At 40.7% G+C, this 18,977-nt stretch overlaps 2 protein-coding genes across 11 annotated transcripts in view; one reads left to right on the top strand and one right to left on the bottom strand.

Annotated features, from left to right (window-relative positions):
- The window catches only part of RBKS (ribokinase), a 74,080-nt gene extending 58,608 nt beyond the window's left edge, over positions 1-15,472 (bottom strand). For both annotated transcript variants that reach the window (XM_079940881.1, XM_079940882.1), the window contains exon 1: positions 15,256-15,472. In XM_079940881.1, coding sequence (XP_079797007.1) covers positions 15,256-15,350 — 95 coding nt within the window. In that variant the 5' untranslated portion in view covers positions 15,351-15,472. The remainder of the gene's footprint in view (positions 1-15,255) is intronic.
- Positions 1-18,977, top strand: part of BABAM2 (BRISC and BRCA1 A complex member 2) — a 491,572-nt gene that overhangs the window by 38,661 nt on the left and 433,934 nt on the right. For 4 of the 9 annotated variants that reach the window (XM_079940869.1, XM_079940870.1, XM_079940873.1 and 1 more), the window contains 2 exons: positions 8,661-8,739; positions 10,900-11,033. The gene's annotated coding sequence lies outside the window, so the exon portion shown is untranslated. Of the gene's footprint in view, positions 1-5,728; positions 6,591-8,660; positions 8,740-10,899; positions 11,034-15,563; positions 15,853-16,289; positions 16,313-18,772; positions 18,937-18,977 lie in introns of those variants that run through there. The other 5 variants (XM_079940874.1, XM_079940875.1, XM_079940871.1 and 2 more) reach the window with 5 other exon arrangements.

Here is an 18,977-nt window from a genome sequence, read left to right as displayed (position 1 = left end):
ATTTGAAAACATCCCACTCTACTCCTCCCCTTTTCAATTCTATTTTTATCTTGGATTCTAAATGCATTTATAGTACTGATGAAAAAAATATACATCTACAAGGTTCACTTCTGAAAAAGGTACTCAATCAAGAGAAAAATGGTTTTAATGTAATGTTATTATCCTGTCATTTAATTTAGCAATGACAAGTGATGATGAGATTTTGATTTGCATCAGAAATCTTAAACATTTTAGGATTCTGTTATGAACAGGCAATGATGAGTAATCTGTGTGATTGAGTAACTATATGAATTCTTGGCTTATTGATGCTGCTGCAAACAACATTCATAGCAACCTTAAAAAGAAAAAATATCCAATGTGGCTAAAAACAGGCCAAAATAATTAGTAAGACTGTCACTAAAGAAACTTATGACTTCCACTATATTTATACTTAGATCTGGGTCATAACTCACTGGTTTGAATTAAGTGTATTTTTTATTATCAACTGTGGCATGAAAAATATATCACCAGATTATTACTGGGATGTACGTGTATGTGGGGGAGGAGTGAAATCAGGGGTACTGCGTGTGTGTGTTTGATGTGGGAGCAGATGGCTGGGATTTAAACTCATTTCTAAACAACTTATATTAACACCAGCACTGTACTAATTTAGCCATCACTGAAATTCCTCACTCCTTTGGAACACTACTATTTTCTTTTCCTTCTACATCTTCGTCCTATTCTTATTTCCTTCCTCCCTCAGTTGTCGCCTTGCCCTGCATGAGGATAGGGACCAATGTCTGCACCATCTTATCCCCATTTGCTGACTGAATGAACCTTTGTAAGAGTCTCCTGTTATCTCTGAAGGGTAGCAGAATATGCTACTCCAAAATATGACTGGAGAAGGACGTGCTACTGCAAAATATGCTGCTTTGGTATATTGATTATCTTGACTGTAGGCACGTGAAAAACAGCAAATGCAGGGAGAGGCTTTCTCTGAACTCCCCTTATCTGCCTACGGACAGATCCTCCCAAAGGAACTCAACTGCCATAAATCCCCTTCCTGGGAGTTCCATCAACCAGAGAGGATGGACTCTTGTCACAGGAGAGACTAGAAGTCAGTACCACGCCTAGACAGACACTGTCACAGACTGTCACAACTCCCATCTATTCTTCTAAGGGGCCATTCATCTGACCTAAAAATCATTCACTCTCCCCTAAGAGACCTACACTCCCCTCCCCCTTCCCTATTGAGATGTTATTTAATCCCAAATTCTAAGTCACCTTGGGGATTCATTTTTTCCCTGGGTATCTCCCGTGTATACCTGAGGGATACATTAATAAATTTGTTTGTTTTTCTCTTATTAATCTGTTTTTCATTACAGGGGTCTCAGCCAAGAACTTAGAAAGATAGAGGGAAGGTTACTTTTCTACCCCTACATCTCTTTTCCACGTCTCCCCTGTATGGCATCCGTTCTTTCCTCTGAATTGAAGATGTGGAGGTGTTGACGAATGAGGAAGAAGAGGCTGGGATGACTGTTCAATTGTCTGGCAACAAAAATTCCATGTTTTACAAGACCTTGCCCACTGCATTCCCAATACTGGCAGCATTCCTTTCTATAAGCAAGAACTATAACTAGAATTCATACTATCATTCCTTCATTCACACATTAATTCAGCAAATGTTAAATCAGTGTTTTCCAATGAACCTCCTAAGGGCAAAATAAGCTTGCTGACAATGAGATAAAACCTAACCGTGATGCTAATAACACATGAGTGAAAAAAATATGTCACAGGATAAGATTAGTATGACCTGATTCATGTTTCTTTTTTTTTTTGCGGTACGCGGGCCTCTCACTGTTGTGGCCTCTCCTGTTGTGGGGCACAGGATCCGAACACGCAGGCCCAGCGGCCATGGCTCACGGGCCCAGCCGCTCCATGGCATGTGGGATCTTCCTGGACCGGGGCACGAACCCGTGTCCCCTGCATCGGCAGGCGGACTCTCAACCACTGCACCACCAGGGAAGCCCTGATTCATGTTTCTAAAAAGGAAAAAGATACATGTTCTCATATGATATATAAATGCATAGGAAATGAAATGTTAATGACAGATACCCATGAGAAGGATGGGAGTGGGGGGCAAAAGTGCATGGAAGTACAGTAAGTCCCCTACTTACGAACGAGTTCCATTCCGAGAACGCATTCGTAAAGTCCAATTTGTTCGTTAAGTCCAACAAAGTTAGCTTAGGTACCCAACTAACACAATCGGCTATATAGTACTGTACTGTAATAATAGGTTTACAATACTTTTCATACAAATAATACATAAAAAACGAGCAAACACAAAAAATAAAACATTTTAATCTTACAGTACAGTACCTTGAAAAGTATGGTAGTACAGTACAACAGCTGGCATACAGGGGCTGGCACTGAGTGAAGAGGCAAGAAGAGTTACTGACTGGAGGAGGGAGAGGAGGTGGGAGATGGTAGGATCATCAGCAATAGGAGACGGAGGGTAAGCTGCAATTTAACTCATGCCTGACGTTGATGGAACGCACGTTCGCATCTCGGAAAGTTCACAACTTGAAGTTTTGTATGTAGGGGACCTACTATATTCAACAAGAATATCTTTGTGTTTTATGGGAAGCCACTTGTTACTACTTCAGATTCATCTGGCCTTGCCGCATCTTTTTCTAGCCGCCAGTTGCCTCCGGCTGGCTTCTTGCAGGTGCAGCCTAATAGAGCCTTGCCCAGGGCCATCCTCTCCCCACTCCAGGATTTCTGTTTCTGTTTCTGGCTGTTCTGCAGGACAGAGCAACCTGTTAAACACATCAAGTATCTTGGTATAAGCTCTTCTGCTTGCCGGCTTCACTTTCCCTGGCCCTCACTCTCGCTCCCTGGATTGCAGTCCAGCACAGAGGATGTGCACTCAAGCCTTTGTCTTATTGCCCTGCTTTCTGTTGAAAGACAGTTTATTGCTGATTTATTATTTTTTAAAAGTGAATGAACTAAAGAGTGGAAAGTGAAGTGGAGAGCAACTGGAACATTAGTTACAAACGGGCAGAAGCATTTCTGAATTATGGATCCTAATTTACTTTGAATTAGGTTTTTCTATCTTTTTTTCTTTATTAAAATCATGAAATTAAGGTCAGGTTGAGGAAAGGACCTGCACAAAGCACCATCCGCTGTATGAAAGCATCATCATAATTCTTCCCAATTCAAACATGAGCTCTTAGTAGGGTGTCAAAGACAGACCAATTAAGTGCTCAAAGGAAAAAAAAAAAAAAAGGAAGCAGTACTGGTAGAAATATACTGTTGCTACCATTTAAAATTTTTAAATAGTGTAAATTTCTGAATGAAGGAGAAAACCAGTCATAAGAAATATATTTGAATTTAAAACAAATTCGTAACTTTAAAATGTCATGATATTTTAAAGCTGGACAGAAGGAAGCACCGATAAATGTTCAGGTGGCCTCCCAGTCTTCTGGGCCATGAGAGGTCATGCAGTTAGAGTTTGGTTGTATGAGGAAGGAGGCCTGAGCCACTTACAGACTGCATTACCTTTGACAGCTTTTCCCTCTTTGAACCAGCTTCTTCTCTTGCAAAACAGGTTTAATAATACTTGTCAACTCCTTAAATGCCTGGGTTTTGTACTCTGAGTTATTTCACTGACAGGTGTTACCAGAACAACTTATCAATTGCTTTTAACTTCTTGACAATGATGTGCCTGTTACAGATTCTCAGAGATGATTCATATCAAAGGAAGGAATGACCTGGTGAAACAGGGATAAGCAGCGTTTTGACCAAAGAGGTTACACTGATACTGGCTCCAGCCAAAAGTCAAGGAATATGCTGCTTTTTGGCTTTTGAATTCCATCCTTTCCTCTTCTGGCTGTAAGCTTCTGACACTGTACCCCCCTGTTACCAGGGGATTGTACCATTAGTGATCACCCAGTTAACATTCATTATGCTCATTTATTATTCCTACTGCCTGTATTTTTCAACCATATCTATTCTTCCCAGCATTTGTGTATGTCACATTTACAAGCATGGGGTAATTCCCAAACCAAGCTAGTGATACCTATTTCTACCTCTGTAAAAAGAACTTAGCCTTGCAGCTAAAACTTCATTTTGCGGTGCCTAACCCTAAATTTGCATATATACATGTATGATTTATTTAAGGAAATGAAACATGAATTATGCTTTAGCTGGTTCTTAACTGATTTTGATTTCTAACTCATATCTTTGTCTAGCTAACAAGGCTGTGGCTAAAAAGTCATTTTGTCTGAAGATGCAGCTACTCTTGAATTTATAGAATAGATAAACAATACTCTAGTCAGAAGTGGCCAGCCTTTCAGAGTGTCATATACTTGACCCTTATTTATTTAAATTTTGCTTATGTGTGAGAAAGTGTGCTAGGCATTGGGAGAGCCAGTAAAGCCAAGCATGTTATGCTTTTCTCCCACGTTGCAGTCTTACATGGCTTTTCATTCACATCTCTGTTCAAATGTTACCTCCTTGGAGAGGCCTTCCCAGACCACCTTACAGGTGAGATACCCCCTTCCTAATTGAATTTTTGTAAAGTATTCATTCATTCATTCTGACAAATAACACTAGGATTTTGGATCAGATCCAGCCTTTTGATTACTCTTAATTGTGTTAGTTCTCCATGTCCCAATCCCCTGTGGGGTGACATGATGAGAGAAACCTTTAAATCATGAATTTTGGGAGTTGATGTAGGAAAGCTGACACAGCTGCTGCTCTTCCTCGCCTCTCGGGTGGGGTGGGGCAGAGAGAGGGAGGGAGGGAGGGGAGAAGAATACGACCTGCTGACTTTTGCTCTGTAATGTAAACAAATCCGCTTAGGGGAAAGGAGGGGGAGGTCTTTAGGTTTACAGTCCCTAGAATGTAAATAAATGTATCCAAGGAAAAAGTCTCTAAATCTCTCCAGAGATCTCTGACTTGTACAGTTTGTTTGCTGTTCAAACATTCTTTAATCCAAGTGCCAACCGTCTTTCTCAGAAAGTCATGATCATGCACAAATGTGAAAACATTCATGGAGCATCGCATCCCAACAATTTTCTTCATAGCAATATCATTGCCCAACGTTACAACACTCACTTCTTTCTTTCCTCTTGCCCTAGCTTCTTTTGGATTAATTGTATTCCATTTCTTCCTCACTATTGATGTGTTATTAACCCCACCTCTTTTTTTCTATTTTTTATAAGTGACTGATCTAGGGTTTATTTATTGTAGTGCAAGTTTCTAGTAATAAATTCTCTTGGCTATTGTTTTCCTGTCTTTATTTCCCCAACATATTTGAAGGATACAGAATTTTATGTTGACAGTTTATTTTTCCAGTACTTTAAAGATTTCATTTTTTTCTGGATTGCATTGTTTCTAATAAGTCTGCAGTCAATCTTTTCTCCCCTTATGTAATGTGTATTTTTCCCTCTGGTTGCTTTTAAGAGTTTCTAATTGGCTTGCAGGAATTTGATTACAGTGTGCTTTGCTATGGTTTACATTATGTTTATCCTACTTGGGGTTCATTGAAATTCTTAGATCTATGTGTTTATATTTTTCATAACATTTGAAAAAAATTCAGCCATTGTTTCTTCAAATAGTTTTTGTGCCTCTCCCACTCTTTTTTTCTTCTTAGATTCCATTTACACACGATAGACTGCTTGTCTCATATCACAGAGGCTCTGTGCATTTTGCTCAGTCATGTTTTTCCTCTACGCTTCAATTTAGATAATCTCTATTCACTGTCTTCAAGTACAGTGATCCTTTCTTCTCTAATGTCTACTCTGCTGATAAGCCCATCAAATGAATTTTTCATTTCAAATACTGCACCTTTCATTTCTTAAATCTCTATTTGGTTCTTTTATACGTCTTCCACTTTTCTCATTATGTTCAAGTTCTTCTTTAAATCACTGAGCATATTTACAAGGGCTCTTCTAAAATTCCTTTCTGTGAATTCCATCATCCCTGTCATTTCTGTGTTGGCTTTGACTTTTTTTTCCCTCAGTTATGGATAACATTTTCTTGATTCTTTGCATGTATAATGACTTTTGATTTAATGCGAAACATTGCAAATGTTACATCGGGTGTCTTAATTCTATTGTATTTTCCCAAAGGGTTGAACTTTTTCAGGCAGTTAATTTGTGGATCTGTTTGATCCTTTGAGGAATGTTTTTGGAGTTGTTACAGTGAGTTTAGAGTACCTTTACTTTAGGGCAAGTTTACCCCTTCTAACTAAATTGTGATCCTTCTTGGATCTCCACTGAATGCTCCAGGGGTTCAACAATGTCTCTGGCTGGACAGAACTCAACACCTCCCATTCCTGTACAATTTCTGGGACATGTTCAGCTTAGAGCTCTCCAGTAGTTGCCCAGCTTTGTGGAGTTTCTATGTATGTCCATTTAGCATTTAGCAACAGACTCAAGGGGACTCCTTTGCAGATTTCTGGACCTTCCCCTGATTAGCTCCTTCTCTTCCAGTATATGTTCCCATAAATCCTAGCCACCGTAGTCTTCCTAAGTTATGAACTCAGTTTTCTCAACTCACTGATGCTGCCATGCTTCCCTTGAGTTCCTCCTCTCTGTGCGATGGTAAGTAATGTGCCTCCAGGACTTACCTTGTTTGTTTCCTTTCTCTTCTGGATAACACTACTGTTGTTCAATATCAGAAACAGTTGCTTCATATATTTTGTCCCATTTTCTAGTTGTTTATGGTGGGAAGGTAAGTCTTACACTAGTTATTCTAATGTGGTCAGAAGTAAATATTTTTGAATGAATGTTCTACACCTTAAAAGACACTTAGTTGGGATGACAGAATCCCACGTACATAATAAATCATACAGGGACTTCCTTGGTGGCACAGTGGTTAAGACTGCGTGCTCCCAATGTAGGGGGCCCAGGTTCTATCCCTGGTCAGGGAACTAGATCCCACATGCATGCCATAACTAAGGGTTCACATGCCACAACTAAGAAGCTGGCGAGCTGCAACTAAGGTGCCCACCTGCCACAACTAAGGAGCCTGCCTGCTGCAACTAAGACCCAGCACAACGAAAAAAAAAAAAAGCAAAAAAGCATATGGCTCCGCATTAAAAAAAAAAAATCATACAATGAGGTGAGAGCAGGGCAAAAGTGCTATGTATGACTGTAGCCCAAGTAGAATGGTTATTAAACAAATGTGGTCAGAATAACAGGGACAAAACAGGCTCACGTCTTTCTTCAGTCTTCCAATGTGGGATAGAGGACTGAGTACAGAAGGTACCAGAGGCATACAGGTCAAAGTATTAAAAATATAAAAACTAAAACACCATCTAATGTCAACTAATCTTTTTGAATAATTTTATACACACACACACACACACACACACACACACACACACACACACACACACACACACACACACACACACACACACACACACACACACACACACACACACACACACACACACACACACACACACACACACACACACACACACACACACCCTCCTTACTCCCAGCTGAGAAAAGTCCTGGAGAAAGAATAAAAGCTTGGATAGGGAGGTGCTGAATGAGCTAATTTTGGAACTACAAGGTGCAAGAGGAGAGGGCAGGAGAAATACATATATGTATGTGTATGGGGGATTAGCGAGTGGGGACTGGACAACTACAGGATGGCATAAAGGTATGTGGGACAATCAGGATGCAGAAAAAAAGCAGAAAGAATTGCTGAGACATTTATCAAAGTTCCTGATGAAAAATGTTTTAATTCATTGAAGAAGACAAGCAAAGTATGACTGTGTCAAATAACTATACACCAAGATTTTATTTTCTATTTTGCCAATTAATTATAGTAAATTTTAAATTTCAAAATGACTCCTGTCACCACATTGTAATTATCTCTAGGCTAGTTCTTCCTGCCATCCGCTGGTGTAGGTAAAAGAAATATACATGGAATTAATTTTATTGTAAGCAAAATATGATCAGAAGGCTAAATCAGCACACAAAAATAATGTATTCTGGAATCAGTTATTAAAAATGTTAAATTACCTACTATGTTTGGTTTTTAGTGCTCATGCTTCTTTCACATTCCCATCATCACGAATAATCAAGAACTGATTATATTGTATTTGAGCTTCACAATACATTTGTAAGATGGGTCAGGACAGGCATTATCATCATTTCTGTCTTAGGAAGGAAGTGAGAACTCAAAAAAGTAATGGCTTATCAAAATGTACATAGCTGTTAGGTAGATGAGCCTAAATCTTAATTCTGGACTTAAGATTCCACTGCCATGGTCTTTAAATCATTCTATGCTACTTTCTTTGACAATCAACTTTCTCTCAATTGTTTTAAATGAAAACTTTAAAAATCTACTCTCTTAGCAATACTGTATTATTAACTATAGTCATGCTGTTGTACATTACATCCCTGTGACCTATTTATTTTATAACTGGGAGTTTGTTCCTTTCGAGCCCCTACCCGTTTCACTCACCCCCACCCCTACCTCTGGCAACCACCCATCTGTTCTTTGTATCTATGAGCTTAGTTTTTAAATTAAATAGATTTTTTTTAAGATCCCACATATAAGAGATCTCAAACGGTATTTGTCTAACTTATTCCACTTAGCATAATGCCCTCTAGGTCTATCTAATTCTTCTTCTTTTTTTTCCCCTGGATTAGCACCTGCTTATTTTTCAAGACTTGGCTCAGGAGGCATCTTATCCAGGAACTTTCCCCTGTTCTTCCACAGAACCTGCAGGTACTTAGCACACCATACTACAATGATCTATCTTTGTGTCTGCCTTCTTTGGACTATAAATTCCTCAAGAGCAATGACCATGTTATACTAATTGCAGTATCCCTAGCACTTAGCACGCTCTCAGTATTTCAGTATTACGTACAAGTAATCAAAATACTGGAGCAACAGGATGGCATAAAGGTATGTGGGACAATCATCACAAAAGCCCACTTCACCTTGCTCTGCCTAGAATGCAGATACTAGGGTACGAAGAGCTGGCCAAGTAATGGATTGCAAAAGGGACTGCTTAGTAATACCAAACGATAGGTGCTCTTTCTTTGTCATACGTAATTTACCTTTTAACATATATTTTCTTTGAAGGGACCAAAATTAGCAAATTTCCCATGAATGATTTCATTTGAATTTAGGGAATTCAGTTGACAGAAACATGTTTAATGAAACATTAATTTAAAGATTGATTGGTAACTGATAAGCAACTTTGAAGACCAATTTAAGGAGCAGAAAGAATACTGAAGGATGATATTATATTCCTCTACTATTGGGAACGCACGATACTTCTTGGAGCAACATTCCTCTGGCTTTTACTTTCCTGAAAAAGTGACTGTAAAGAGATTTTTCTGTTCTAAATTTGACAAGAAGCTTCTGGTGGAAGGCAAGTTAGAGGGTACCGTAATATGTCAAACACATGTAACCTTTTCTAGGTACAGTATAAAATTTTGGCCTTTTTTTTTTTTTTTAAAGTAATCTAGGTCCAACATTTCATCCACTTTGGATCTAAAAGCTTCTAAATTCACTTATGCCACCTTCCAATTAAAATCTTTTGAGAATTAAGCAATCATTTCCTGACTTGCCAAGGATTAAATTTAGATGCTTGGTTGAACATGAGCCTTACTTCTCCAGCCATCACTTTTAATTGGAGCATGTAAAAGGATAACACAGGGTTTTAGTTGACATCATAGTCTATTGCCATGGAAATGTAAACATGGGTTTGTATTAAGCTCGTCTCAAAACAAGTTTTAGGGGTACAGAGAGATGGAAGACAAGAGATAAATTATGTAAAATGGATCCTCTCAATGTTGGAGTGCCCTCGGAGCGCAGACCTCAGTGATCTCATCCTGTCTCATGGCTTTAAATACCATCTATACACTGATGACTCTCAAATTCATATCTCCAGCTAGATCTCTCCTCTGAACTCCAAACTCATATATTTAACTGTCTTCTTGACCCCTTCAGCTGGATGTCTAACAGGCATCTCAAATCTCACACGTCCAGCCTGAGCTCCTGATACTGCCCTCTCCTTACGCAACTTGCTCTGTCACAATCTTCTATATCTCAGCACACATCAACTTCCCCTTCCACTTGCAGAGGGCATAGAACTTGGGGTAATCCTTGACCTATCTCGTACTCCTCAGCAAATCCTGTCAGCTCTACCCTCAAAATATAATCAGAAGATGCCCACTTCTCCCCACTTGCACTGTTTTCAAGCTACCATCATTTCTTGCCTGGATTATTGTAATTAACTCTGACCTGGTCTCCCTGTTTGTGCCCTTGCGGGTCATATTATGTCACTTGTCTGCTCAAACCCTCCACTGGCCTTTCATTTCATCCAGGGTAGGACCCAATGTCCTTTAACCATCAATTGCCCTCCCCTCTCCCTTATTTTCTTCTTCAGCTACACTGGACTCCTTGTAGTTCATTGATAATAAGAGGTCTGCTCCTGCCTCAGGGCCTTTGCATATGCTCTTCTTCTGGTTCTCTGTATGGCTTGCTTCCTTTCTTCCTTTAGGTCTTTACTCAAATCACCTTCTCAGTGAGGCTTTCTGTGGCCAATGATCTAAAATTACTACTTTCATCCCTCTTTCATGCTTTATTCTCCTCCTCAGCATTTATCTAACAGAGAATGTATTTTACTTATTTCTAACTGATACTGTCTCTTCCACTAGAATGTAAGCTCCATGAGGCAAGGATTTTTTGCTGTGTTTTTCATTGCTGTATCCTCTGCACCTTGGGAAGTCCAGAGGCACATGGTGTAAAATCAATAAATATTTGCTGAATAATTTAAAAAATGGGTGACACATGTCATAAGAAATAAAGATTAGTGAAAGCATGATTAACCAAGGTCTATGAGCCTAACGTCTAAAAAGTTTCATCTGTTGTTAGGTTCTCATAGGAATCTGTCTTTGGAGGAACTTTGACTTAATTTTCCACAAGAACAGACTTGATTTCTCTTATCTCTGCAATGTGGAACTTCAGAGATGACTGTTCAAGGAGGAAGAGAATAATGATAAATACAGGTGGGTATTAAATAATGTTCATTGTTTGTCATGTTGGATGAGCTAATGATTTTTAAAAGTTATTAGTACACAGAGCTTACTATTCATAGTGGACTGAAATGAGAAATGAAAAAAGTTGCTCATTGATTGAACTAGCAGTGTCTGGCACACAGTAATGTAATATATAAAGTGAGTTGGACTTGGATGCCATCCAAGAGGGCTAAGTTATTGAAGTAGTTTTATTTCTGAAGTGATTTTACAGTATAGGCATGGGTGTCCAGGCTGGTTATGGTTAAACTTAGATAGGAAGTAAGGAACAGTAATGATGATACTATCTTTAGATCTGAACATTATAAAGTTGTTACTCCTTGAACATTATAAAGTTGTTATTCCTTGCCATTTTACAAAGTAAACACTTAATGAATGCACAGACTATACGCCCTTAAATGAACTGTACATGAAAAGGGCAATAAATATGAGCCAGAGTTAGAGGTACAATGATACAATGGAAAGATAAAGGTTGAGGGGCTTCCCTGGTGGCGCAGTGGTTGAGAGTCCGCCTGCCAATGCAGGGGACACGGGTTCGTGCCCTGGTCCGGGAGGATCCCACATGCCGTGGAGCGGCTGGGCCTGTGAGCCACGGCCGCTGAGCTTGCACGTCCGGAGGCTGTGCTCCGCAACGGGAGAGGCCTCAACAGTGAGAGGCCTGCATACCGAAGGACAAAAAAAAAAGAATGAGAAACCTGGGTTCCCACTAACTGGCTGTATGATTTGGGGTGAGTCATTTAACCTCTCTTAATTACCTCATCTGTAAAATGTGGAGGATGGACTGCTAGGCTTCAATGATTCTCCAAGCTCTAAGTATTATAAGATTTTTTGACTTTAATCACTGTGGTATGCAGAATTATGCCCCACCCCCAGACCAACCCTGCCTCAAAGATGTCCACATCCTAATCCCCGGAACTTGTGAATACGTAATGTTACATGGCAAGGGGGGAATAAAGGCTGCTAATAAGCTACCTTAAAATAACGAGATTATCCTGAATTATCCATTTGGGCGCAATGAAATCACAAGGGTTCTTAAAATGTAGAAGAGGGAGGCAGAAGAGTGAGTGTCAAGAGTTATGCCATTGCTGGCTTTGAACATGGAGGAAGAGGCCATGAGCTAGAATGTGAGCAGCCTCTAGAAGCTAGAAAAGGCAAGAAAAAGATTTCCCTTAGAGCCTCCAGAAAGGAACGCAGTCCTACAACTTGATTTTAGCCCAGTGAGACTTGTGTCAGACTTCTGACTTGCAGAATTATAAGTATTAAATTTGTATTGTTTAAGCCATTAAGTTTGTGGTAATTTGTTACAGAAACAATAGAAAAATAATACAATCATGATATGTACCATAACCAGTGAAGTTGGACCCAAGTTTATCATAGAAGCAGGCTTTTAAATAAAAATCCTATACTCAGGTATTTTGTAAAGATCTTCAGAGGCAGAAGTAATCAGAAAAGAAATCATGAAAAGTTAGCAAAGTCGTGGGAGAGAATCTATAGGGGAATAAAAGTTTTAATAGTGACTCATGTGAAGAATAGAAACCTGGATATCTTATAAAGGAAAGAAAATGGCAAGAGAAGAGAAATTAGAAAGGTTATCCAGGGACTTCCCTGGTGGCGCAGTGGTTAAGAATCCACCTGCCAATGCAGGGGACACAGGTTTGAGCCCTGGTCCGGGAAGATCCCACATGCCACGGAGCAACTAAGCCCGTGAGCCACAACTACTGAGCCTGCGCTCTAGAGCCCGCGAGCCACAACTAATGAAGCCCACACGCCTAGAGCCCGTGCTCCACAACAAGAGAAGCCACTGCAATGAGAAGCCCGCGCACCGCTACAAAGAGTAGCCCCTGCTCACCCCAACTAGAGAAAGCCTGCACAGCGACAAAGACCCAATGCAGCCAAAAATAAATAAATAAAATAAATTTATTAAAAAAAAAAAGAAAGGTTATCCACAATGTAAGAGTTTCTTCTCTGGACCTCACTTTACTCATCTATAAACTGAAGAGATTTAGATATTATAAATAATCTCTAAATTCCTCTAGCTGTGAAATAAGCTTTTAAATCCTGACAGATGCTAACATGGGCATTTGAGACCCTGCCCTCCCCAAAGTTTGAAGAGTATTCATCTTAGAAAGTACTATAATTATTGTTAATGTGTGACGGTCAAGCTTCACAGAAAGCTCTGACTTAGTTTAACAAGAAGGTGGGTCTGAATTCTAACCCTGGCATTCTTATTCAGGTAGGGTGCATGGGAAAATTATTTAGCTTTCCTTCTCTTCTGTACTTCACGTATAGAATTATGGTAAAATTTTAACTAGATGGATTTTCTAAGGAATGAATTATTTTAGATATCTGAAGGTTTATTCCTTTATGTAACTAAATTTTAAGTATATTTGATGGAACTATTTCTAAAATAAAATATGTGCCCCATTTGTAAATAAAATTTAACGATAACCATATTCCCTTTTCTTGAAAAGAGTCATCGCTAGTAACATCAATTACTATAGTGAGCTGTCAGACAGTGATGCTCTAGACAGCAGTCAGCAAACTATGGCCTGCAGGCTGATTTTATAAGGCATAGTTTTCACATTCTGTACCTGTTAAAAAAATAAAATAAAAAAGAATATGTGACCGAGACCAAATGTGGCCCAGAAAGCCTAAAATAATTACTATCTGGCTCTTTGAAGAAAGGTTTGCTGACTCTAGCTCTAGAGAAGGATGTGTAGGCCTCTTCACCAAATGTCCAGAACTAGATTGGACTTTATGTTCTGTCACTAAAGGAAGCACATCTATCTTGGCACAATGTAGCTCAAATATTTGCGGGAAAAAAAAAGGCTCTTGGTGTTTTGTTTTTTTTTTGCCACACTTGCACACCTGTGGGATCTTAGTTCCCTGATCAAGGACTGAACCTGGGCCCACATCAGTGGAAGGGCAGAGTCCTAAACACCGGACCGCCAGGGAATTCCCCCAGGCTCTTGGCATTTAAAACTCTTTTGTTGTTTGTTGATACACTCTCCTCACTTACAAGTTTTTGGTGATTACTATACCTGCCCCTTGCAGTCTCTCCCCCTTTCTAATTTCCACCTTTCTAATCTCGGTCTGCAAATGTGATAACCTAGTTTATAAATATTTTAAGCAATGTAAGATTAAGTTGGTTATGTGAAGGCCTTAAAACTATTTTCTAAGTAAAACACAGGTGGTTTAGTGCAGGGATTTGGTGACTTATTCTGATTGTCCCAAGGCCTTTTTATTTAATATTTCCAGGTTCTCGGCTATCCTTTGGAAAAGCAAGGTTGCAGGACAGATAAAGTCTTACTGTAGTATGATCATCTTTTATTTTTATAATATAAAAATAGCATTATATCTAAAATGCCACTCACCAAAAAATTAAACTGAAGCAACCTGAATGGTAGGATTTCTTGGGATATGTTTTTTTTCTTTATAATAAATAAACATTGCTTTTACAATCAAAAAAGCCATTTTCATTAAAAAAAAGATAAATTGGGAAGATCTCTTCATCCAATCTCACTGACCTAACTCAACTATTTTCATCTAGCATATTTTGTTTATTTGATCACATTTTTTTTAATGGTTGTAAATATTGTGCTTACGGGTTTTTATTTTGACTCACACTTGGTTTGCCATAGGTAACCTATGGTTACTCTAATAGTGAAAAATATGCGGTAAAGATGAAATGCGGGAAAGCCAACAATCAATACGGTGAAAGATGACCGCCTAAAATTTTGACCTCTGCTCCACTCATTTTATACACGTTCACACGGATAATACCCAATCTGGATAATATTATAGCTCAAAACACTTTAGTTCATTCAGCCTTCAAACAACGCTGTGAGGCGGGCACATTCTCGGGGGTAAAATGACGTGGCCAAAGTCACTCGGCTAGCCAGAGGAGAGTTCAGCAGTCTGGTCAAGGAAACAGCAGCAGGTCTTTGGAGGCGCTGCTAGTTACACTAGAGCTTTCCCTACAGCCCGGCCTTTACGTTCCCTCATCTGACAGTTACGTTTACAAACTCAAACCCTGCTTCTTCTACCCTATCGAGGCACGCTGCGGGCTGCGGAAACCTGGAGCTCACACCACAAGTCAACATCCCCAAAGCCCCAGTGCCAAAGCAGTGAGAAGAGAGAGCGCAGTCCGCCCTTCGCTCCAGCCGCAGACTCTACGTGAGGGCCCCGGACTAACCTGACCAGGTCGGTCATGCAGGAGCCCACCACCACCACCGCCGCCGCCGCCACCTCCTCCTGCCACTGCCTCCCGGGCTCCCCAGATGCGGCCATTGCGCTAAGTCGGCGCTCTCCCACCTGGAGGCTGCCCTTTAACCTTTGCCCGACACCGTAACCAGAGACCCAGCTCCCAAGCTCCCTAACGCCGCGGGCCTTCCGGACGCCCACGAGGGTCGCCCACCTGGATGCCCGAAATAACCCCGCCCACCTACTGCCCCCAGTTCTCCCAGGAATTGTCTCCCTGCACAGCATCTCGTTACACAGCCCTCCTAATCGTTCCACGCTCCGCGCAGCTCGCCGCACACGAGGCAGGCGCGGAGGAAGGAACTTTCAGGCACTACAGGGACGCCCTTCCGAGCGCCCGGCCTGGTGCGGCCGGGGACGCGCACGCCGCCCGGCTCCTGGGCCGCAGAGGGGACGGGGCGGGGCGGGACGTCCGGGGACGCGCACGCATCTGGCCCGCGGTGCGCGCGCAGGTTGGTGCGTCGGTCGGGGGCGCGCTCGGGTAACCTGTACCCCCACGTAGTCGCCGGTTACCGATCGGACTAAGTTCCAGGTACCTGGACTGGGGCTGGTGCGGGGAGGTTGGATCCCGAGTCGCACAGGTGGCGCTGAGGACCGTGGTTTAAATATGCCCAGGGCTCGCCTTCTCTTCCTATAGAGAAGGCCCCTGTTCCAAAGATGCCCTGCTCATCCCCATGACGCTGGTCCCCTCAAGAACGAGCCCCCAAGGCCAGAGGCTGCTCTCTCCACACTTAGCCCGCCCCTTGGTCCCTGAATAAGCTCAGACTCCCTCCTTCCCGCCTGATGAGGGAATCATACAATTTGGGGGAAGGAAGAGCGTCCCCTTTTAGTTGTTCCCTTTTAGAGCGGGGTGGTCATTCTTTGGGTTCGAGCCGACTTGTTTTTCTTGAATGTTGCCCCTTGGAGAAATTGCTTCCCCAGTGTAACTTCCCTCGTGCGCTGTATGACGTCGACGTGACGCAGCAGGACGCCACCCCTTTCCGTTCCATGACGTAAGCTGGGCACATGTTTCCGTGTTTGTCATCCCATCTTAATTGCAAGAAACTAGGCGATGCTTTAGACGTCTTTGTATTCCCCAGACTACCCATCAGAGGACCTCATGTGACCCTATCTTGAGGCAGCAGACCCCTGTAAAAATTGTATTTTTGCATTTTCCTTGTGTATGTTATACGTCAAAATCAGGAAGTAGAAAATGCACAACTGGCGTTCAAGGGAGGCTGGCCACCGTAAAATTTTGACTATCTGGGATCTATTATTGTGCTTTGATGTGTAAAAGCTACTACTGGGGGGTGATCTCTCATCCGTGTCCCTGGCTCAAATGCCAAACAGCCATCAGTTTTGGCTGTTCGGTGACCTCTGATTTTGGAGTCAGGTTTTTTTTTTTTTCCTCAGAGAAGTCACAACAGCTACGGTTGAAACATTTTAATGCTGCATGAAATCTTGCACTGTCAAAAGATAGTATTATGGCTGTTCTGGAAACAAAGACAAATTCATTCCTTCAGGTGTCATTCTAAGGTCATGAGAGTTGCTGAATTGGATGGGGTGTTGTCACCTGAAGTATAGTTTGGTTTCTGGAGCAGGTTTGTTCCCTTTAGCATTTGCCTAGTGAGTCACTCAGGCCAGCTTCAGCAGTAGGCCAAGAGTAGTCTAATTTTTTCTAGTTGTCAAGCAACCATTAGTTTAAATTCATGACTTTTTGTTCATTTTACTAGATGTATGTGTTAAAAGAAACATAAATTCACTTTGATGCTTTTCTCTTTGGTGATTGAAGTTATGTTTATTTGAGAAGAAGATGAGTATAGTGGACTTTGAGAGAGATCTGAATTTGAATTCCGATCCTCTGCTTGCTAGGTTTGTGACTTTGAACAAGTTACTTAGTCTTGCCGAGCGTTAGTTTTCTTATCTGTGAAATGGGAACAATAATACTAATCAGAGAACAAGGTAGTTATTGGGAAGTAAATGAAATTACAGATAGAGATGTATAATATAGTGCTTGATACTCAGTAGATTTTCAGAATGTGTTGGTTCTGTTTCCCTTTTTCATAGAAATGAGAGGTCAAATAATAATAGGTATTGTGGGGAAATACATGGAAGAATAATTTTGTAATGTAAGTAAGGTCCTTTTGCTTTTTCCAAGATGAGTATTTCTGTTTTGCATATGATCTAGATAAGCATCCTTTCAAGAACTGTGACATCAGTGGGTAGAAATAAAAGTGGAAATGTTGCAGAATAGGAAAAAAATAGACTTCAAAGTGATAATATGGTCTAGTATACTATTAAAAGACAAATTATAAAAGTTATCCATATCATCTGTAAAATGGGAATTCTAATATATGCCTTACCGTCCAGAGTTGTGAAGGTCCACTGCACTAATGTATATGGAAGCTCTTTATAAGTGATAAAGTGTTATGAAAATGTACATGATTTTAATGACTGAATACAGTGCATTAGATGTTTATTCTTATTTTGTGATGAAATATTGGAATGGTGGAGGAAGATCATCTGTTAAGTGGTCGGAAGAGGAGGTCGTTTTATATTTGCAGAAAGGATGATTTGAGTACTAAAGTATAAAGCTTTTTCTGCTTCAGAGGTACTTCTGGGTGTCATCACTATGTAGGGTCACAGTGTTATTTTTTGAAAGATCACTGCAGTTCTGCCCTTTATTACCACTCTGAAGTGATTAAAACAGGTACTAGTTTTCAACGTTTAGCATGGAGCTGTAAAGCCTCATATGGCATAATATATGAAAACTAGAACGAGAACATCATTTACCTGTAATTGTAACTTGCAGGAAATTAATTTGCTTTTGATGTGGGATTATCCTTTCAGATCGAGGAAGAAAATGATCATTTAAATTGACTTATTCACCTCTGAAAGTGGAGGCTTTCATTTAGAAATCTATTAAGAGGAATTCAGGTACTCCCTCCTCCAGCCCCGTGGGTTTCCAAGTAATTTAGAGATGATTTATTGCTTTTACTTTTGTATTTTCAAGTCTAAGAACTTCTTAGTGCCTTAAAGTCAAAAACTTTTAGATCCATGTTAGTTTGTGTTGCTTAATATCTGGATAGGTGTGTGCTTTCATGATTTAATTGTTAAGTAGATTTTTGCCACATCTCAGATATGCTATCTTCTACCAGATTTTTTGAGGGCATAATGTCTTCTCTTCATACCTAAACATTTCTCTAGCTTTTGTCTCCTTATTCACACAGTTATTAAAAGATGTTTATTGGGTGCTTAGTGTGTGCCAGGTACTTTTGTTAAACACTAGGGATTCAAGATAGTATTGCAGGTGAATTCCCTAATGGCGCAGTGGTTAAGAATCCTCCTGCCAATGCAGGGGACATGGGTTCAAGCCCTGGTCCAGGAAGATCCCACATGCTGCGGAGCAACTAAGCCCGTGCACCACAACTACAGAGCCTGCACTCTAGAGCCCATGCTCCGCAATAAGCGAAGCCACTGCAATGAGAAGCCCGTGCACCGCAACAAAGGGTAGCCCCCTCTCCCCGCCACTAGAGAAAGCCCGTACGCAGCAACCAAGACCCAACGCAGCCTAAATAAGTAAATAAATTTATTAAAAAAAAAAAGACAGTTCCGCAGGGGAGAGATCACTAAGCAGGTAATTATAATACACTGTGGAGGGGAAGTAATTAAGGGAGG

This window comes from Stenella coeruleoalba (assembly GCF_951394435.1).
Source record: "Stenella coeruleoalba genome assembly, chromosome: 13".
NCBI lineage: Eukaryota > Metazoa > Chordata > Mammalia > Artiodactyla > Delphinidae > Stenella > Stenella coeruleoalba.
This window is presented reverse-complemented; position numbering and strand designations above follow the sequence as displayed.